This window comes from Mastigoproctus giganteus, chromosome 1 (genome assembly GCF_048544385.1).
Source record: "Mastigoproctus giganteus isolate SK-2022 chromosome 1, ASM4854438v1, whole genome shotgun sequence".
NCBI classification, from domain to species: domain Eukaryota; kingdom Metazoa; phylum Arthropoda; class Arachnida; order Uropygi; family Thelyphonidae; genus Mastigoproctus; species Mastigoproctus giganteus.
Genome location: NC_143575.1, coordinates 128,504,559 through 128,528,474, shown reverse-complemented (window position 1 = coordinate 128,528,474; position 23,916 = coordinate 128,504,559). Strand labels below are relative to the sequence as shown.

At 36.3% G+C, this 23,916-nt stretch overlaps 1 protein-coding gene across 1 annotated transcript in view; it reads right to left on the bottom strand.

Moving 5' to 3' along the window:
- Positions 1 to 23,916, bottom strand: part of LOC150091132 (sodium/hydrogen exchanger 9-like) — a 412,040-nt gene that overhangs the window by 209,225 nt on the left and 178,899 nt on the right. Inside the window, 4 exon segments of the mRNA XM_090387366.1 lie at positions 663 to 738; positions 740 to 778; positions 14,122 to 14,210; positions 23,678 to 23,783. Of these exon segments, the coding sequence (XP_090243492.1) occupies positions 663 to 738; positions 740 to 778; positions 14,122 to 14,210; positions 23,678 to 23,783 (310 nt within the window).

Here is a 23,916-nt window from a genome sequence, read left to right as displayed (position 1 = left end):
GTTCTTATATTCTAACAGAGGTTTTGAATTGCATTGCTAGCTTCTGTTGCTATCTGGCTTCTGTTAATTACTAGCTTTAGTTCTGCAAATTGCAGCATCTGGAGACTAGACATCTGCAAGGTGACCTGATTGAGGTGTTTAAGGCTTTGAATGGCTTGAGCAAACTCAATGTAAATGAGATTCTTCCTCTTGCCTCAGCTTATGCACACAAGGGGGCATAAATTCAAACTGAGGATGGATGGTTGCAGAACAGATGTACAGAAGTTTTTCTTCAGTCAGTGGGTGGGTTGATTGCTGACCAAGCTTCCATCTGTTGTTATGGATGTGGATAGTTGAATACAATTCAAGGAAGAAACTTGAGAAACTATTGGAGGAGATGAATAGGTGAAATAGAGGAGATTTTTTTTTTTTTTTTTGGGCTGATGCTGTATAAGCTTGCTTTCTTGCATCATTTGCCACTACTAATACTAAAAGATGTTGCAAAATAAGGAGAGGAGAGAAGAGCTTTCAGCATTCAAACACACAATCACAATGCTTCCTTTCTTTTCTTCTCTGTCATTTGGATGAATTTTTTTATAATGCATAAAAAGCTGCACAACTATTGGAATTATTTAAAGATTAAACATAATGGCCATATTATATATAAAATTTGATAAGGATACAAATGATACTATAAATGAATGCTGCATCCCAACGATGTTTCTGGTATGTGAAAATAGAAACTCCAATATACGTAAAAAATGAAATTCTCAGCTAAGAAGTTGAGCAGTTCAAAGAGCTACAAGAAAATATAAAATATTAATATTAATAAATATAAATAAATAAAGCAAAAAACAATATTACTATGGAAAAAATGTCTGAAACAATTTAAAATAACATTATTATTACAACTACTGACAGCCATCTGTACTTATCCCAATTTTACCTATGATATTATTATTCAGTTTTGTTACATAACAGCCTACTCCCATTCCCTTTTTATGAGTATAAATATAAAGATCTTAACAGTCACACCCTCTCTCTCTCTCTCTCTCATCTCTCTCTCTCTCTCTCTCTCTCTCTCTTCGTCTGCTCTCTCTCTCTCTCTCTCATCTCTCTCTCTCTCTCTCTCGGGAATCTTGTTCCCCTTAAAAGCCAAGTTTTAGAGGGTATCGATAAGTTACCACCAGTGCAACAAAAAAAGTAATATACAAATACTGATGGAAATATGTTAACTGGCAATCCATGAAGAAATTAATTTCATGTTACAAATAACAATTAATCCTTTGACAAGTGAGGTTTCCAAATGGGTGTAGGTTCAGATGGTGTTCTACAACAACGTGAGCTCTGTGCTAAGTTTCTTTGTAGAATTGAAAAATTTGTAAAAATGAAAAATTTGTAAATGAAAACTTTGTATATAAGTACTTTTAAGCACTAATTTAGTATGAATTTGAATTTTAATTTGTTTCTAATTTTTTTTTTTTTTTAATACTAATTTGTATTTCCATTTTGACTCAAATTCCCGAGAGAGAGAGAGAGAGAGAGAGGAGAGAGAGAAGAGATGAGAGAGAGAGAGAGAGAGAAATTCTCAAAAATTAAATCAAAATTTAAAAAAAAATAAGAAAAATTGAGAGAAGAACTTGTTACTCTGTTTTACACAATAATATCTTCTACATGTATTTATATAATCACCTAATACATATTTCTTCAATTTCTAGATCTGAATTCTAGAGAATTTTCAATGCTGCCATCTATTAAAACCATTAATCACTAGATAAAAATGCAAAGAAGAGATGAACACACCTGAACCATATACCTGAAATGACTTTTAAAAATGCCATTAGTCAAGACTGGAAAGTCAACCATGAAAATGTAAATGTAAATATATATGAAGGTTATTCAAAAAGTTCATATTTTGAACACACACGAAATCTGTACCATTACGATTCCCTTTTTATTTTTCAACATAGTCCTCAGTCACTGTAATGCATTTCTCCCACTGATGCTCTAGTGCCAATTAAAAAAAAAATTTAACTCGGCCTTCCAATCATGCACCCACAGCTGCAACTACTTCAGAGTCAGAGGCATGTCTCTTCCCCCAGATGTTATCCTTCAGCTTGGGGAACAAATAAAAGTCACTATGGGTAATATCTGGAGAATGGGTGGAGGCTGAAGCAACTGAAATCTTGAAGTCTGTATAGTGGTCATTCGTAATCTGGGAAGTGTGACTGAATGCACTGCCATGAAGGAAAAAAGACCTGTTGTGCAGTCTTCCTTGCTACTTTTCCTTGATGGCTTCATGGAGTTGCCTTATGAGGTTGCCGTGGTATGCACCAGTGACAGTAGTATCTTTTCTGGGTAGTCAATGATGATGATTAAAACTGTTTCTTAGTCTCAAATTGTTTAAATGATTAAACTGTTTTTTAGGTGAACCCACGTTTCATCCATCGTAACAATTCTGGGACTAGAAATTTTCATGGCTCCTCATAAGGAATGTTCAAGGTGATGATACACATTCATTGTACAGCATTCCTTTTGCTCATCTGGCAACATTTGTGAGCACCCACCAAAACACCAACCTTTTTCATCTTCAAAGATTTTGTCAGGATCTGAATCAGCAATGCTAATTCCTACAGACTCAGCTATACACCTAATTTGCATCACTAAGCTCATGCGTGCGGTTGATGTTTTTCATCAGTGGTGGATATGGAGGGTCGTCCAGCACTATCCACATCATTGCAGAATTCTCTGCCACAACAAAATTCTCGGTTGCCACTTCACAACTGTGGAATATGCATGAGCTTTATCCCAATATCTGCACCACATTGGCATAAACTGCCTGCGAGAACATTCCTTTCAAATACAGGTGTTTTATCCCTGCTTGTAGTTATTTTTTTCTCCATTTTGAAGATTTCTTCTCCTTGGTTCATAAAATCACCTAGGAAAAAAAAAGAAAATAAAAAAGGGTTGAATCTATTAAACTGAGATTTGGTTAAGTGACACATAAGATGTGCTACCTGCTGAAAAAAATACTGCATAATCACACAGTATTTTTTTTCAGTCCAAAGGTTTATAGTTCTCAATGTGAAAGCTACAATTTACACATAATCCCACTATTGGCAATTAGTAAAGTTTTCAGGTTCTATGTTGAATCCTGATAGCCCAATCAAACAATCTCCAGCCCAATCAAGAAATAATGAAAACTATAAAACTTTACAGGGTAGAAAATTAAACCTTACCCCCTCCCCACAACAGAATTTATTCCAAAAGAATGTATATACATAAGATCCTTTTGAATACTGAAATAGAGGACTAATTCACTGGACAAGATCAGATGCAACAGCATTCTGTGGAGAATGCTTTTGCATCTGAACATTCTCCTCTAACTTTTAACATTTCAGTGCCTTCCACACCCCTAGAGTGTACTCTCCAGCATCACCTAAAACTGTAGAGTATTTTTCAACTCTTTAAAATTCAGCACATTTTACAAAAAGGGTAGGGGGGAAAAAATCTAAATTTTACAATCCAGAAGTATTTATATAGTACAGTAGACTCCCAATTAATCGGGTAGGTCGGAAAATTAATTTCCCCAAATAATCTGCAAAACAGACAAAAAATCTGGATTGTGAAACAATATGCATTTAATATAAAAAAAAATAAATTACAGCATACACATATTATATACATATATATTTTTTAAATGTAATTTAAAGTCAAAGTACAGTTAACAGAAAAAGATAAATAAGCAAGATATAACAAATGCACCAAAATGCCCAAAGGAGCAGTAAAGGATGCAAAAGTATATAAGCATGTAAAATAGATAAGTCTGATAAAGTTTGCATAGATGGAGATGAAAATTATACAGTGCTAAGGACTAGAAGGGTAAGGATAGTAGTAAAAAGAAGTATTGTAGATTCAAAGAAAAAAAAAAAAAAAATTTTTAATATCCTAAACTTATGATGAATTAAGAAAATTATAGGGCTGAATTGCAAAGTCAATTTGGAGGTGAAGGAACTGTAAAGTAAAATTATTAATACCAAATGATTAAACAAAATAAAGTAAAATATAATAAAAGGTGGTAGAGCTATCAGATATGGGTGGGCAAATTTAGTTATAAGTCGAATACAGGGAAGGCAAAAATGAAAAGTCTGATGCCAGCAGAAGTAAATATTGATACATGGTCGGGGTAATTCATCGGGGAACTATACCTGACCATGTATCAAGAACTGCATTTCTATACTTGTCCATAACAGTATAAGAAATTGTGAATAAAGCCAAAAAGCAAAAAGAATAGAAATTAGCACATTCTTTTACAGTATGGACAAGGTAAGTTCCCAACATAGTGTGTCAATGATATGAAAATTATTAAGGTGAAAATAAGGATAAAGGCTAAAAAAATATAATTAAGTGTTTTCGGAGTAGGAAAAATTGTGTTGGAATTTTGCGGAAAATGAAGAGAATTAAAATAAATAAGAACAAGCACAGTGGTTATAGGGAGAGGTATTAAATTGAGGATGGGGAAAGGATAAAGGCGTAGCTTAAATAAAGACGAAAATAGCGATAGAATGAGGATAGCTGGAACTTTTGTATCACCCTCGAATTACACTAATAGCTCTACAAACGGGAAGAAAGGTAGAAATAGAAAGTAGAAAGGGGAAAAAGGATAGAAAATTTATTAAAACATACTGAGCTAGCTGAGATTGTAAGGCCCAACCTTTTAGTAAGGGATCTAGGCTTTATAAGAGCTAGTATAAAAAGGAGATGAATACCAATCTTGTACTGCAGGGAAAAAGTGAGTGCGAAAAAATATCTAATTCTAGAATGTGTCCTAGAAACAAACTGAAAGTATAATAAGAAAGGGGAGCAATACCTGGAGTTTTCAAATATTACACAGCGGAAGGAAGACGGGCAGGAAAATAAAGTGCACATATTTAGTAGAGTAGATGAATGTATCTGAAGCATAACTACATTAGTGACTTAGCTACAGGATAAAGCAATTAATAGGCAGCATAAAGCACTTAATAGAGAGCTGTGAAGATATGGAAATAGGTAGTGACCTCTATAGTTGTATTTTGAACAACTAAGAGCATAGAGATACCTAAGAGTAGCATCAGGAAAGCTTTTGACACTGTTGCGCATGGAAGACTATTGTACAAATTGGAGCAGAATGGTATTAAGGGTAAGTTGCTACAATAGATAAAAGGATGCTTAAGTGCGAGAAGACAGAGGGTGGTAATCAATGGGGTGCTGTGCTACTGCTCTATGGACTAATGTTATTAGTGGAGTCCCAGGGTTCGGTGTTGGGTCCCACTGTTGTTTTGTATATTTATCAATGATATTGATGAAGGTATATCAGGCTTAGTTTCGAAGTTTGCAGATGATACAAAGGTTGGCAGGGTTGTTAATGACAGTAATGGCAGTGTGCTACTGTAACAGGATCTAGATAATTTGGGCAGATGGGCTAAGAAGTGGCAACTGAAGTTTAACCTTGACAAATGCAAAGTACTGCATATGGGTAGAAGTAACCCCAGAGAAACATACCTACTGTGTGGTACTACAGTTAAGGTAGTAGAAAATGAAAAAGACACTGGGAGTAATTGTGCAGTCAGATATGAAGTTTTCTGAGCAATGCAGACAGGCTGCCAGGGCAGGTCATGGGGTTTTGTCAATGATATATAGGAATTTTGCTAGCAGGGAGAAGGAGGTGATTGTCCCTCTGTATAAGCAATGGTCAGGCCACGCCTTGAGTACTGGCGTACAGGTCTGGAGGCCTCATTTTAGGAAGGATGTCGATTTGCTTGAGCGTTGTACAGAGAAGGGCAACAAGATTGGTGAGGGGGAATGAAGGGATTCCTCTTACCAAGAGAGGCTTAAGTTCTGCAAATTGCAGTGGCTGGAGACTAGGCACCTGTGCGGTGATCTGATTGAGGTGTATAAGGGCCTTGAATGGGTTTGAGCACGCCGAATTCTGATGGGATCCTTCCACTTGTTCAGATTACGAATCTAAGGGGGCATAATTCAAATTAAGAAAAGAATGATGTAGAATAGATGTGCGGAAATTTGCCTTTAGCCAGCAGGTGGTTAATTGCTGGAACAAACTTCCATCCGTCGTTGTGGAAGTTGATAGGTTGAATAAATTTAAGGAGGGAATGGTGTGATTTTTTTTTTTTTGGCTGATGCTGCATAAGCTCATACACTTGCTTTCGTGCATCACATGCCACTACTACTACTACTACTATTAGAAAAGAAAGTATATCTATAATGTAGAAATGTGGTTGGAATAAAAGGACTTTACTGATATAAAGTCAAAAAATATACAAAAATAAAATAGTTCATAGATAAATAAAAAGTATTGAACGTAGCTGTAATAAAATGAATAGAAAGTACACGCATGTGATATGCCTACACTATATACTTAGCAAAAAGGAATGTTGTTTAATCCTGGTATATAAAACCAAATTATACCAGTTAGGAGGTATAGCTTACACAGAAATTTTTTAATATCCAGGAAATGAGTAATTACATATGTAAGCCATAAATAGCAGGAAATATGCAAAGAACAACATAAAATCCTGAGATGGAGAACCCAGATCAAGACTTAAGTTTGTAGTCCAAAATGGGGTGAAACAAAACTGACTTAGATATTTTTATCGCCCGCCTCTTTCCCTGCAGTACAAGCATTCGGTATTCATCTCCTTTTTATACTAACTCTTATAAAGCCAGAGCCCTTACTAAAAGGTTGGGCTTTACAATCTTAGCTAGCTCAGTACGTTTTAATAACTTTTTCTATACTTTTTACCTTTCTACTTCTACCTTTCTTCCCATTTGTAAAGCTATTAGTGTAATACGAGCGCTCCAGCTATCCTCATTCTATTCTAACCTTTCTTCCCATTCGTAGAGCTACTAGTGTAATACTGAGGGTGATACAAATGTTCCAGCTATCCTCATTCTATCACTATTTTTGTCTTTATTTAACTGTGCCATTTATCCCTTCCCCATTCTCAATTTAATACCTCTCCCTATACCATCTGCTTGTTCTTATTTATTTTAATTCTCCTCATTTTCCAAAAAATTCCACCACTAAAATATTTTTCCAAAAATCTACATATTTTTTCCTACTCTGAAAACATTTAATTATATTTTTTAGCCTATCCTTATTTTTTCACCTTAATAATTTTCATATCATTGACACTGCATTGGGACTACTTTGTCCATACTATAAAAGAATGTGCTAATTTTATTCTTTTTTTGCTTTTTGGCTTTATTTCACATTTCTTCTACTGTTATGGACAAGTATAGAAATGCCGTTCTTGATACATGGTCAGGTATAGTTCCCTGATGAATTACCTGACCATGTATCAATATTTACTTCTGCTGACATCAGACTTTGCATTTTTGCCTTCCCTGTATTTGACTTATAACTAAATTTGCCCACCCATATCTGATGACAGCTCTAACACCTTTTATTTATATTTTACTTTATTTTGTTTAATCATTTGGTATTAATAATTTTACTTTACAGTTCCTTCACCTCCAAATTGGCTTTGCACTTCAGTCCATAATTTTCTTAATTCATCATAAGTTTTAGGATATTAACATTTTTTTCCCTTTTTTTTGAATCTACACTACTTCTTTTTTCTACTATCCTTACCCTTCTAGTCCTTGGCACTTTGTGTAATTTTCACCTCCATCTATGCAAACATTATCAGGCTTATCTATTTTTACATGCACATATATTTGTAAAATAATAAGAGAAGTTTATCTCAATATAGTATGTAGAACACTTCTGTATGATACTCTCCAGAAATTAAAATAAAAAAATCGGAAAACTTACATTAGAGTAACAAATAATTAAAAATCAATTTAACACAATTAAAAATAAGAAAATTAATTAAAAGAATTTCAACGAAAAAATTGCAAAACAATTTTCCTTCCTTTAATGTAGTCGTTTTTTCGATAAGCGGGTAACGTTTTATTGTATCAATTGATTAAATTGGTAAATAGTGTCGGGTCTATTTCAAGATAAGTGGAGGTATCTGAAACAACTGATTCTAACTTATTAATATAATCAGGTTTATCGAGTATTACCGCTGTATCTCCTTTATCTGATCTCTGTATAATAATGTCTTTATTTTCCCGAAGTTCACATAAAGCTGACCTGTCATGTGTATTCAATTTAGAAAGACTTTCTAAATTGATTTCTTTTATGTTATGTTATTCACCATTTCTTTTATGTTATTCACCACTTGGTTAACTTGTTGAATAAATAAATCTTTTTGTGGAACATTATGAAGTCCAAATTAAATATCAATTATGCGCTATTTTTTAGGTAGTTTTCAAGGTGGTAAATTATAATATAATCCTTTGGATAAAAGTGAAATCTGGTCCTGCGATAGCGTATACGAGGAAAGATTTGTAACCTGTTGATATGTCGGTTTGTTGAATGCTGGGCGAGTGGGTGTTTGTGAACTAGCTGACTTATTCTGTGGTAGCACATTGTGTGTATGTGGGGGGGGGGGGTCGTCAGCCAACTTGTATGCACTTGGTCGCAAGCCCACGACAATGTGTTAGAATTCGACTGAACGTGTCTTGACCCTCCCGATAATGTTTGTAATTTGTTAACGTGTCTGGTTTTTATGTCTGAGGCCTGTGCTTCCTGTTGTAAATCTATGGAGGTCTTCAATACAGACCAATCGTTAGGATGTAGATAATTTTTTAATTTATCGCAAAGTTTCCTACCTGGGAAAGGTAATTTTGTTTATTAGAATATCGAGATTTTAAGGCAAGTTTAACACTCCAACTCTCAGCAGATTATAATGACAATCCCCAGGGCTCCAGACCTGTAAAGAATATCCCTGTACACATCGCAATGCACAGGAGACCACTACGAAGCTTAAAAAGAGACTTGCCACCTGTACAAACTCCAGTTACTATGGCTACCACCATTAGAATTGTCCATCAAAATGCAAGGAGTATTTGTAACAAGCTAGACACTGTTGAACAGCTTCTCCTCTCTAAAACCTTTGATATTCTCTGCATTGCCAAAACGTGGCCGTGCCTGTGCTCCTCAGGCTGGGTACCAGATGCTCAGTTCCTCCAGAGAGGATCATAGAGGGGGGGGTCGCAATATTCTATAATACCACTATCTTCTCATTGGCACATTCTGTGGTAACCAAATCCCTTGCATTTGAAGCTGCTATGGTATCCCTCAAGCTCAATGCCAACCTGATAGACATAGCAACAGTATACATTCCACCAGGCCCAAACAGTGACATCATTGAAGATGTGATCCACTGGCTGGTAAATCACCTCCATGCTTCTGCTAAGCACATTATTTGTGGAGACTTCAATCTTCCACCTACTCTCACACATCTTAGTAGGAAACTCATTAGAAGTATGAATTCATTGGGTATCGACCTACTTAATTGCTACCCCACGAGAGGATCTAATCTCTTGGATCTGATATTCTCTTCAACACCATGCAACCTTGAAGACAGTCCTCAAAACCTATTTCAATCCGATCACGAACCCATTGCCATACTCCTGCACTTAGCCACACCTAACTTTGATATCCAAGGCCCAAAAAAGAAAAAAGACATCACAGCATATAAATTCATTGATCCACCACGATGTCTCGAAGCTACATCCTCGATACCTTGGGAGGCTCTCAATAATTGTGACCTCGAGCTAGCTGTAGACCTCATGACCAGATGGATTCAAACCATTGCAAGTTATGGTGCTACAAAGACTGTCTGCATCACTCCCCATTCGAGAGCTTGGTGGACACCAGCACTGAACAACAGCTTTCAACAAAAACAAAATCTGCATAAGAGATGGAAAGAATCAGGTGCTATACAAGATTGTATTGCCTTCTCCAGAGCCCGGGCAGTTTTCAACCGTCAGAAAATATTTGCAATTAAAAAGCATTTAAATTCAACCCTACAAAAAGGCAAATCGTTTTATGACTCTCAGCACACAGGAACTCCTAAAACACTGGACCTTGAACTGTGGATAGACCACATTGCACGGTTCTCAAACACTGTAGCTCCGATGCACCTAGGCAACTTACCCATCAACAACGTCCCTACTGATATGCTCGCCAACGTTCGCATCACCAGGAAGCAGCTTATAACTGCTATAAATGGTTTGCCACCCACTGCAACTGCAGGCCCCGATCTTGTGCCACAATTCATGATTAAATGTCTTAGCACTTTTATCATCAATCCTCTACTATCAATTTTGAACCATGTATTAACGCAGCACTACTTTCCCCCTCTCTGAAACAGATATGCTGTGAGGCCACACCCTAAATGCCAATCTGCAACCCTCATTAAACAGTTCAGGCCAATCTCTCATTCTTCCAGCCTCTTGAAGCTCACTATGGCATTCCAGGTAGATCCACAGTCACCAATTTAACATGGATAACCAACACCATTCTCAGTGCACTAGAAGCTAAAGCAGAACTTTCTGTCACGTACATCGAACTGGAAGCTGCTTTCAACTCCATCAGTATCCCTCACTTGTTCACCTCCTAGAAAACTACTTCTACATAAAAGGTGACATGTGGTTTATCACAGCCCTGCTCTCTGAGAGAACCATTCTTCTTAAAGCGGATCAACACACAATCTGGAGGAAGATCACTGCGGGAGTTCCCCAAGGCGGAGTTCTCTCCGGAGCATTATTCACCGCAGTTATTCTTCCGTTTGTGCAACAGAGGGAAGACATACTCTGCTATGCCGATGATATTAAGATATATACTCAGATAACCCCGGCGAACATCTCTCAAACATCAATAAAAAGATCTGTGAAAAGTTACATAACTTAGGATCCTATCTCCATCAATTTGGCCTCCTCATTAACCCTGCCAAATCAGCCCAAATTGTCTTTTCTCTGAAGCGCCAACCCACTGAAATCCAAGCTTCTCTAGACGGCATTCCCTTCCCAGTGGTCAAGATGCATACAGACTTGGGAGTCGTCTTCGACTATAAACTGAGCTTCAACCCCCACATTGAAAAACTCACAGCAAAATTCTGTCAAATGCGCTGGACCACAAAACAACAACTGCTCCACGTTAGGGATCTGGATGTGACTCGTTGATACATATACACCTCAGTATACTCCGTCATACTGTATGCCTCGGAAATTTTGGGGTCCGCGGCCCCTACCAACATCAAGTGTGTGTACTCCGCCGAATACTGGCTCCTTCGTTGGATCACGCAAAAACATCGTCGTCCACCCCAGCAAAGGACAACTGCGATGGCGATGTCACTTCATTTTGCCTGACTTCCAGATCTTGTATTTGAAAAATGCGTTGTTCTCACTGTGAAGATGACAACCGGAATGGTCTTGGAGCCAAGAATCTGGGAACTGTGCGGCTGGAGGATCCCTCTACCCGGACTGAGGTCAGCTCCCACGCTCACAGCTCATTATAACAGACTAGCGCTCAGTGACCGCTTTCTCCCCAGAGAGATGCTCCCCACAATCCTTCCAACTGAAGGCGACCTCTGTAGGTTTGCGAAAGATTGAAGGTACCGGAGACAGATGCTCAAGAGCCTGACCTTGGCCAGGCAAAGTGTACATTGATAAGGGCAGCATAATAATGCCCAATATAATGTAAATAATGTTCAAAGCACGATGTCTTTATGAATGTGTTGTAAATAAAGTGAAGAATATCTTTATGAATATAAATATTAATATAACATAATGTAAATATGAATATCTTTATTATTTCATTGTAAATACTGTCAAACACATATATCCTGTAAATAATCTGACACTCATTCTATTTTATTGTTGGCTCTGGGGGATGAGCCCGAACTTCGATGTGGGCTCCGTCTCCCCAAGGCTATTGTCCACCAGCCAATGTAAAACCCCTGGCATTGCTGCTGTGAAGGGTCTATTGTATATACCAATATTACGCGACATGGCAAGTGCTAGTTGTTTTTTGCCCGAAATTTTTTGATTTAAACTGACTCTAGCAAACTTCAGAATGATGTTGTTTTGAAGGCAATATTTTAGAAAAGAAATATGGTAACTTTGGGCGGAATATCTTAGTGTTAATTTAACGTAATTTTGCACAAAGCTGTTCAAAAAATCCCCCATAATTATGTGTATCAATAGGTTATACCTGGAGAGAAAGGAAGTGAATGAAATAGTCAATAAGAGTTTAAAAAATGAATTAGATAGTATGAACTAGAGCTGTAATGCTCAATATGTTCTACGTTGATATCAATATTTGTAAAATAATAAGAGAAGTTTACCTCAATATAAGGAATGAAAATCGTTTTGCAATTTTTGTCATTAAAATTCTTTTAATTAATTTTCTTATTTTTAATTGTGTTAAATTGATTTTTAATTAATTTTCTTATTTTTAATTGTGTTAAACTGATTTTTTATTATTTGTTACTCTAATATAAGTTTTTTGATTTTTTTTGTTTTAATTTCTGGGGAGTATCATACGGAAGTGTTCTACATACTATACTGAGGTAAACTTCTCTTATTATTTTACAAATATTGATATCAACGTAGAACGTATTGAGCATTACAGCTCTGGTTCACAGTATCTAATGCACACACACATATATATATATGTTCTATTATTTATTGAAAAAGTAAAGAAGTTTTTTCACATCTGAATCTGCACTATCTGAAATTTCAGCAAATCTGATTAATTTAACTTTATTCTTTATTTTTATATTTTTACCCCATTCTCTGCCTTAGTTCTTTTTAATGCTTCTTCCAAACTAAATTCAGCCACCATTTACCAATAAATTTATTGCAGATTTATACAAGGTGAGTACCGTTTTTTAGGCATTTGCCATTAAATTTTTTTTTTTCTTTATTAAATCTCATACAGCTTGTTCACCAACATTATACTCTTTCATTAGAGCTGACACTCTAGCACCTTTTCCATCTTTATTGATGAGTTCAGGTTTTTGTTCTATTGAAAGAATAATTTCTTTTCTTTTTAACATGATATGAAACTTTAAAACTTTTGAAATAAACACAAACAAAACATGCTTGTATTTACTGAATGAATAACCACAATTCCAAGTGTGCCTGCACACTTAACACACTAACTGATGAATAATAGATATATACCTGTTTTTACGGGAATGCACTTGACTAATGGAATCCCTAAAAAACAGGATTGTACACTAGACTCCCAGTGGCGAATTAAGGGTTTGTGCGGCCTAGTGCTATTTTTTTAAAAACATTTAAATTTTAAAATAAATTATTGTAAGTAGGTACTGTAATTAATTTTTTAAGACATTGAAATCAATCCCCCCCCCCCATTCTTGGTTAATCTGCAACCTGGCACTCATATAAATGATCATATTTGTCTTCAAGAATCCATGCAAAAAAGTGACACCTCTCTTTATAAGATGCTTGCAGGATTATTTTGTTTCATCTATTTTTTTGGAGTATCATTTAAATTATACTCCAAAAACAGATCTGCTTGTACACACTCAATAATTTAAATTGCTTTTTTGTTTAATCAGAAGATATAAACCTGAGGGAATATGATAAAGTTTTATGAGAGTTAACAAGGCTGAAGGCTATCCTGAAGAATAAAACTTCAACACATTTGCTATCTAATGCAGGATATGGAGTTTCAGGATTAAAAAAGTGCCTTATTACCTATATTGATAGGTTCAAACAGAACTTCAACTACAAGCTTGATTATAAACAAGTTAGGTAATGTATGCATTTTAAACATGTGAAATTTTTTATTTAAATTAATAAATTTTGTTATTTTATTTAATTATCTTAATGGAACAACTTTATAATAAATAGAATAAATTTTGAAATTTAATGAAAATCCAACTTTGCAGGATCCAGACTAGACATGAAGCAATTTAATATTTGGAACATTTAGACAGAATATTAGATAGAAAACTAGCTGGGTGATAATACATTATTTATACAAGAAAATCATACAAGAATCAGTGAAAATTGAGTTGAGTTTTCCATATAAGTAATAATATTATGAGCAATAGCTGGTTAACTTATATGCTAGATAAGCTAAACAATGGTGTTGCCAGTGTTGTTGGAAACTGAATAGTTTAAATCAGCAGTTATTTCTTTTACGATATAAAACTGGGCAAAGCATGCAATATTCAAGGAAATTTAAATAATAACCTGTTTTGTTCTTGTCCGGGATTCAGAGGACAGATTATTATATGTATAATGTGCCTGGCACATTCCACAAAACAATACAGCAACAATTCCTGAAAATACAAAGTTTAACGTATTCAGAAAATTATAATTATAGTATGATTACTATTGATGGTAGTTCTATTTTCTATAACACACGCACACAAACAGTAAGGTGTAAAGTAGACAAAGATAAAACAAGTAGAGGTAGTTCCCACTTTACAAGTTTTTGCTTTACGAGTTCTCTTTTTCAAGTATCAACAAAATTGAAAATATGAACATTAATTGCAATAAATAAATAAATGCTAAATATTCATAAATACAGCATTTCAAACCATGCTTGTAGTTATACAATACAGTACTACTATGCATGGTGCATGTGTTAGTTTTTTATTTGTTCAGGCAGACAAGAACGTCTCACTGACTCACATAAAATAAAGCAGTTGTGAAGAGTGGTTGTGTTAGTAGTAGTAGTGGCATGTGATGCAAGAAAGCAAGTGTATGAGCTTATGCAGCATCAGCCAAAAAAAAAAAAATCACACCATTCCCTCCTTAAATTTATTCAACCTATCAACTTCCACAACGACGGATGGAAGTTTGTTCCAGCAATTAACCACCTGCTGGCTAAAGGCAAATTTCCGCACATCTATTCTACATCATTCTTTTCTTAATTTGAATTTATGCCCCCTTAGATTCGTAATCTGAACAAGTGGAAGGATCCCATCAGAATTCGGCGTGCTCAACCCATTCAAGGCCTTATACACCTCAATCAGATCACCTCGCAGGTGCCTAGTCTCAGGCCACTGCAATTTGCAGAACTTAAGCCTCTCTTGGTAAGAGGATCCCTTCATTTCCCTCACCAATCTTGTTGCCCTTCTCTGTACACGCTCAAGTAAATCTACATCCTTCCTAAAATGAGGCCTCCAGACCTGTACGCAGTACTCAAGGCGTGGCCTGACCATTGCCTTATACAGAGGGACAATCACCTCCTCCTCCCTGCTAGCAATATTCCCATATATCATTGACAAAACCCAATTACCTGCCCTGGCAGCCTGTCTGCATTGCTCAGAAAACTTAATATCTGACTGCACAATTACTCCCAGGTATTTTTCATTTTCTACCACCTTAAGTGTAGTACCACACAGTTGGTACGTTTCTCTGGGATTACTTCTACCCATATGCAGTACTTTGCATTTGTCAAGGTTAAACTTCAGTTGCCACTTCTTAGCCCATCTACCCAAATTATCTAGATCCTGTTGCAGTAACACACTGCCATTACTGTCATTAACAACTCTGCAAACTTTTGTATCATCTGCAAACTTTGACACTAAGCCTGATATACCTTCATTAATATCATTGATAAATATACAAAACAACAGAGGACCCAACACCAAACCCTGTGGGACTCCACTAATAACATTAGTCCACGAAGAGCAGCACCCATTGATTACCACCCTCTGTCTTCTCCCACTCAACCATCCTTTTATCCATTGTAGCAACTTACCCTTAATACCATTCTGCTCCAATTTTTACAATAGTCTTCCAAGTGCAAAAGTGTCAAAATCTTTCCTGAAATCAAAATATATGATATCAAACTTATTTTTTGCATCCAGTTCCTTTGTAACCACATCATAATATCCTATCAAATTTGTCAGACAAGACTTTCCGTTAACAAACCCATGCTGTGTCTGAATTATTGCTGCACTCTTGTCTAGATGATCCTGCAATGCATCTTTAACCAGCGACTTCATTATTTTACCCAGAACAGATTAAACTAACTGTTCTGTAATTACTCGTGTCACCCTTCGATCCCCCTTTGTGAATTGGGGAAACATTTGCACATCTCCAGTCCGTGGGGACCTCCCCTGAGTCCAAGGATGCTCTCATAATAATGGCTAAGGGTTTGCTTAGTTGCTTTGCCACCTCCTTTAATATAACTGGATAGATCCCATCCACCCCAGGTGCTTTTCTTATGTTTAACTTCCACAATTTCTCCTCCACTTTGCTCTCAGTTATTACAAAATCATTAAGTATCCTGCTACAATTTGATAACCTTCTGGCATTTTCAAACCTTAATAACTCCTCATGTGTGAATGTAAATGCAAAATACTCATTCAGTTTGTTGCTATCTGAGCAGGATCATCAACAGTGGAACCATCGATATCAAGTGGACCAATCAGATTCATCCCCTTCCTTTTAGAGTTTATATAAGTAAAGAAATACTTGCTGTTTTAATTAGCATCCTTTGACAAAGATTTCTCATAATCTGCCTTCGCCTGCCTAACCTCCTTTGTGACCTGATTACAGACTAGCTTATATCTGCCATAGGCTTCTGAGTCGCTTGATAATTTATATGCATCCCATGCATTTTTCTTCTTTGTCACGAGTCTCATTAGTTCATTTGATAACCATTTAGGCCGAAACCTTGAACAATATTTCTTAATAGGTATGAAACGTTTAGTAGCATCCACGATTAATTCCTAGAATGCTTCACACTTAGAATTTACTGTTGGTAACATCGTCAGTTGATCCCACTGTACAGAATTCAAAAACTGTCTGATACCACTGTACTCACCTTTACGGAAGCAATAACCCTTCCCTTTACCCCCGATGGTAGTTACCTCTTTGAGTAAATCCCACTTCAGCACACTGTGATCACTGCTGCCTAGTGGTTCCTTTATCTGCAAATTCTTAATACACGAATGATCACTGCTGATAACCAGATCAAGAGTATTACCCTCTCTGGTTGCTTCTCGAACATGCTGCTGCAGAAAACAATCATCCAATAAACCCAGAAAAGTCTTACTAGTGTGTGTGAGTGACCAATCCACAAGTTCCCGTCAATTTTGCACTTTCTCCAAATGTTCAAAATTGCCAAGATTTCTTTCTCTTTTCTCTTCAGAACATAGTTACACCAGAGCTCTCAAAAATCAATGGGTCAAAGGAAAAGCTCTCGTGCCAAGACAATAGCCAGAATAAGCTCAGATATCACGCAACTGTAAGGTTCTAGAAGAACATGATGGTAACCAAGTAACATATACACTGATTGGCTATGGGCACACCTATCTAATAGCGAATAAATCCCTTCTTTTCTCCCCTCAGAATAGCCTGCATTCGTCGCAGCATGGACTCAACGAGGTGTAAAAAACTTGCCACAGGGATGCCAGTCTATCTTGGCTAAATTGCTTCCCACAGTTCTTGCAAATTGGAGTTGTGGATATCTTCTCCAAAGAGCTCCAGTGTTGTTCTTCATTTTCGCTGTCTTGTCTTATTTCAAATTTATTCCCCCTTATTAAGGGAGATAAATTTAAAGGGTGTTTGGAATAAACTGTCCTCAGTTTATTGATAATTTTGAAGGATTTCAAAAATCAGAAGAGATCATACAAAATGAAACAGAAGTGGTCATTAATATTGCTAATCAATTGAAGCTTGAGGTTTCTACAACTGACGTTACCGATCTACTTCAAGTGCACAACAGAGAACTCACAAATTAAAACCTCCTTGAAATGGCAAAATGTGAAGAAGCTAAGGAGGAAGAGATTTAACAGCTGAAACTCCTGTTTGTTCAATCACTTCCAAGGGGCTTGACAAACACACAGAAAAAGCAATTGAGATTTTTGAGTCAAGATTCAAATTTTGAGCACACTGGGAAAGTTGCTACAGATTTAAAAAGTGCTTATGCATGCTATTGTGAAATTTATAAAGAAAAGAGAAAACAAACAAACAAATTGCTGGAAACAAACGACTTTTGAAGCATTTCTGAAGAAGATGCTTCCAACAAACCAATAATGAGTGCCGAACCAATAATGAGTGATGAACCATCAGCGAGTGTGCATTTAATTGATGACGATGAAGAATAAACATTCTTTAACATTTGCATGACATAAATAATTTTTTTTTTTTTTTTTTTTTTATGTGAACCCCAAACACGAGAGGTATTAGAACCTATAGTACTTAGTACCGTGCTTGGGTTGGAGGTTGAGAAGACGAAAGAAGATATTTGTTGACATTGGATTTGAACTTCTGTAGATTGTAATTTTCAGGAAATATGTATGAAGGAAGGTTGTTCCAGAAAACGGCAGTTGAATGAATAAATGAGGAAGATGAAAAGTTGGTTCTGTGGGTTTGAAGTTGGACAGTAAATGGATGTTGGCTGGTGGCGGCACATGTTCGGACTGGTTTGAAAGAGAGAGAGCGGGAAGTATAGAAGCCAATTCAGAAGAACAGTACCCATGGAAGTATCTGTAGAAGAGGCATGCAGCAGATACAGTACGTCTATGAGAAATCAAGTGGAGAGACTCTGTTAGAGATGAATCATTAATTAACCTAACTGCCCTATTCTCAATGGAATCAAGAAGCCTGAGAGAAAGGTTTTGGGGGCACCACCAAAGATGTGGGAACAATATTCCATTACAGGGCAGATTTGCAATTTATACAGAGTGAGCAGCTGTTTGGAAGAAAAGTAATGCCAAGAGCGAAAGAGAAAACCAAGTTTTTTAGATGCAGAGGAAGCAATATTTGTAATGTGCTTGTGCCAAGAGAGATTAGAAGTCAGGGTAATCCCCAAAAGAGATATATCATTTTGCCTAGAAATCGGAGTGTCCCTAAAGATAAGCATAGGAGCAGAAGAATCCTTTTTGCGAGATATAAGACAAGACTGAGTTTTAGAAGGGTTGAAATCAACTATTTCAACAATTTCTTTATTATTATTATAATTTGCATGATTTTAAAGGTTATGTTTTCATTTTTTAAGTTTTTAAGCAAAAACTATTGTTTTGTTGAGTTTTAGTTAACATTAACTAAGATCATATTTCAATGCTGAGAATGTAACCCCTGTTTTGAATATTATGTCTATGGGAAATAAATTCCAGCTTAACGGGCACAAGCTAGGAACAAATTAACTCACAAAGTCAGGAACAGCCTGTACACATACACAAAAGTTGTATGAACAACTTTAGTGTATGTAAACTGGCAGAAAGTGTTAATTAGTAGAGGCATATGATCCAGAAAGCAAACTTATATAGGAAGAAAGCATCCAAAAAAAAAAAAAAAAAAATTCCCATTTCACCCATCCATTCACTCTGAACTTATTTAAGTTTTCAACCTCCACTATGAAAGTTTGAAAGTTTGTTCCAACTATCAATGACACGCTGGATAAAGGCAAATTTCTGCACATCTATTCTACAATTGTCTTTCCTCGATTTGAATTTATGTCCCTGCAGGGGAGTAAGCTGAGCAAGAGGAAAAATCTTGTTAGAATTGGGGCTACTCAAACCATACAAAACCTTATACACCTCAATTAGATCACCTCGCAAGTACCTAGCCTCCAGACACTGCAATTTCAAGAACTTGAATGAGGAACTAAAATGAGGCCTCCAGACCTATAGGCAGAACTCATGGTGTGGCCTGACTATTGCCTTATACAAAGGGATAATCACCTCCTTATCCCTGCTAGCAAAATTCCTGTATATCATTCACAAGACCCAATGACCTACTTTGCCACCTGTCACACTGCTCAGAAAACTTCATAGCTGACTACACAATTAACCCCAGGTATCTTTCATTCTCCACTACCCTGAGTGTAACACCACCCAGTTGGTACAGTTCTCTGGGGTTACTGCTACCCATATGCAGTACTTTGCATTTCTCAATGTTAAACTTCAGTTGTCACTTCACAGCCCATTTGCTCAACTTATCCAGATCCAGTTGGAGTAGCATACTGTCTTTACTGTTGTTAACAACCCTGCCAACTTTTGTATCATCTGCAAACGTTGACATTAAGCTTGATATACCTTCATCAATATCACTGATAAATATACGAAACAAAAATGGGCCCAACACTGAACCCTGGGGGACACCACTAATAACATTAATCCACGAAGAGCAGTGTCCATTGATTACCATCCTCTGTCTTCTTCCACTCAACTATCCTTTTTTTTATCCATTGCAGCAACTTGCCCTTAAAGTCATACTGCTCCAATTTGTACGTAGTCTTTCATGTGCAACAGTATCAAAAGCTTTCCTAAAAAAATAAATATATGATATCAAAATTATTTTTTGCATCCAGTTTCTTTGTGACCACATCATAGTATCAAATCAATCTTGTTTCTGAGCTATAACTGCAGACTTGACTATGATGATCCTGCAGTGTTTCTTTAACCAGTGACTCCATTATTTTCCCCGGAACAGAAGTTAAACTAATAGGTCTGTAATTACTTGAGTCACCCTTTGATCCCCCCTTTGTGAATTGTTGACACATTTGCTCATCTCCAGTCCATGGGGACCTTCCCTAAGTCCAAGGAAGCTTTCATAATGATGGTTAAGGGTTTGCTTACTTCTCTGCTGCCTCCTTTAATATAACTAGATAAAATCATCTGGGCTGGATGAGGTCTATGTTCAATTTCAACAATTTCTCCTCCACTTTGCCCTGTTATTACAAAATCATTTAGCTCCCTACTAGAGTTTGATAAGCTTCTGGCCTCCATGGCCCTACAGACTTCCTCATGTTTGAATGCAGATGCAAAATACTCATTCAGTTTGTGAGCTACCTCAGTAGGTTCATCAACAATCGATCCATCAATGTTAGGTGGTCCAATCCGATTCATCCCTTTCTTCTAGAGTTATAAGTAAAAATGTCTTTGCTGTTTTTCTTTGCATCCGTTGGCAACGATTTCTCATAATCTGCCTTCGTTTGTCTAATCTCCTTTGTGACTTGATTACAGACTATCTTATATCTCCCAGTGATATCTCCCATTGATAAGCATCCCAATAATTTTTCTTCTCTGCCACAAGTCTCATCAGTTCATCTGCCATCCATTTAGGCTTAAACCTTGAACAGTATTTCTTACTTGGTATGAAGCCTAGTAGCTTCCAAGATTAATTCCTTGAATGCTTCCCATTTATAATTTGTTGTTGGTAACATCATCAGTTGGTTCCACTGTATAGAATTTAAAAAATCTCAGCCCACTGTGGGCACCTTTACAAAAGCAAAAACGCTTCCTTTTACCCCCGATGGTATTTACATCTTTAAGTAAATCCCACATCAACATACTGCAGTCAGTGCCACCTAGTGGTTCTTTTATCTGCAGATTCTTAATGCATGAAGAATCACTGCTGATAATCAGATCAAGAGTATTACTCTCTCTAGTTGCCCCTCGAACACGCTGCTGTAGAAAACAGTCATCCAATAAATCCACAAAAGCATTGCTAGTATGTCAGTGACCAACCCACAATCTAGTCAATATCTGGGAAGTTAAAATCCACCATTACAAGACATTCTGATTTATTGGCCCACTATTTCTCTGTATAGTTGTTCATTGTACTCATCAGTCATTAGGTCTATAACACACTTATACTCTCAATTTTGCTTTCCCCGTGCTTATGTCACTTAAAACTGACTCAACATTGCACAGTCCACCCATGTCAGCTGGATACACCTGCTTAGATTTTATGTGTTTCTTAACTAACAAGCATGAACCATCCTCTCTTTCTATATACATTGTACTCCCCAAATTCCGATTCTGCATTCCTTATCTCTGATATCCCAACAATATCTGTCTTCAATATCTTCACCAGCACTTGAAATTCATCAAATTTATTTTCTATACTTCTAGCATTGGTGTACATGCACCTATTCTTACTCTTAGTTATCCTAACACAGCCCATGTATTTACTTGTTCCATGATAACTCCCAGAAGTCCTGGAAATCCCCAAACACCTTGCTTTCCAGGCTGCTGCTCATTCCAATAGAAGCAGTGCAAAGAATCATTTTCACATCTGCCTGCAGTTACTGTTAATCTATGTGTCTGTGAATCCCCCAAGCCAGCAGTTTTCTGACCCATGTAACACTGCCCCGACAGCATCAGCAAATATTCTTGCATCATTTCTATTTAAGCATATCCCATCCATGTAGAAACAATCTCTTCTGTTAACAAGCACAGACCACGCTGAAAAAATTCTACCACATGAGCCTTGCACAGTCTCTCCAGGCCCGACTTGATTGACAAGGCACTAATCATATACTCCCTCCTATTGTGTCTGGGCAGAATTGCAGACACTTTCAAATTTAACCTGAACTCGCAAATTTTTATTTAACATTGACCTGTACTTACTAAGTAAGTCTTCAGATCTACTCGTAATATCATTAGTGTCAACAATATCATCATTTGTGCCCTTAAAAGATGATATCTGCTCTTCAACGTCATCTACTTTTGCCCCTAGCAGGCAGACATACCCTGGTCCTGTTCCACCTATCCTTTTTGCACAATATATTTCCAGTCTCTCTGACAATAGTCACCAACAGTAACTAGCTCCTGTGGGACAAGCACATTCTGCCTGAAAATTTCCGCTGCATTGCCTGATGCATAGCGTTGTTTAAGAAGTGGTAATAATATTTAAAAAAGCAGCAAAATAACGTTAACCTTTATTACCTAGTTATACAGAATAAAAGTAAGCAAACCAGTGGTTATTATAATGAACAAAATGTATATACCTGACAGAATGATAGTTCATTTCATTCTTGGTTGAAAGTAAATTTAATTGAGAAATTTACATTAATAAATTTGATTTAAAACCATGTTTCAGGTTCTACTTCAAGCCCTTTTAACATGACAAAATACATATTAAACTTTATAAATAAAGATTTACATACATATGCCACGTATGTATATGTTTATTTGTAACCTGACTACTTTTACATAGCTTCCTATTTAAGTGTATGCCATTATCCAGACCTGGATTTCAATCCTTTTTTGGATCTCATTAGTGGGAAGGCAAGCATCATAAAGAACTGAACAACCCAGTGATGAGATATATCAACAATAATGCCTACCTGTCCACCAATGAAATCGCAAAAAGAAAAAAAATATATAATAATTGAAACCCAGGTTTGGGTAGTTGTAAAAGTAACATACTTCTACATTAGAGCAGTGGTTTTATTTAGAGTAGTGGAATACCAAGTCAGCTTGTTATGAAGTGCCTCCAGAAAGTGACAATTATGCACTAAGTAACAAACCTAGTTTTCTCAAAGCTAAGTACAGAAAGAGGTTAAGGCCAATGTGTACAATGACTCCCACCAGAATGAATGAATAGCACGGACTACACATCATGCAATTTTCTACCCAAAAGAGATCTCTGGGGTTCTCATGAATTCATTCTTAATTTGCCATTAAAAATATTTAAACAAAACACTTAATGAATACTATAAAAATCATGATAAAAAAAATAAAATATTGGATGTAATTAATGTTTAAGGATATTAAGACAACATGGCTCAATTTTTTCTGTACTGAAAATGAGGTCAAATATTTTCTGGTTATGCAATTAAGGAATTCTGCAGATTTCTATCACCATAAAAATAAATGTCCTTAAACACAGGTAACCAAGTTTGCTTTGCGAACAAATAGACAAATTCTTTAGTTTGAAATAAAGACCACAAAACTAAGTGTCTTTACAGAAAATCTGACTCCTCATTTAGCTGATATACTTGAAAACTTTAATTTCATATTATAATCTCAATACATTATGTGAAATGTTTCCTCACCTGTCAAATTTGCAGCTTCTGCCATCAGAAAGGTACTATAAGACATTAACACAAATAAACAGGATTCCAAAAGGGGAAAATCACATAGGCGAGTAAATTTTGTCAAGTGGAAATCAGTTAAAGAAAAACAAAAATCAATTTCTACTCAAAAACAGTAATTTTAATGACATTTATGTATAATCAATAAATTAATCTCATTAAGTAGAAAAATGACTTGGAATTGCACTTTTCAGAGCACT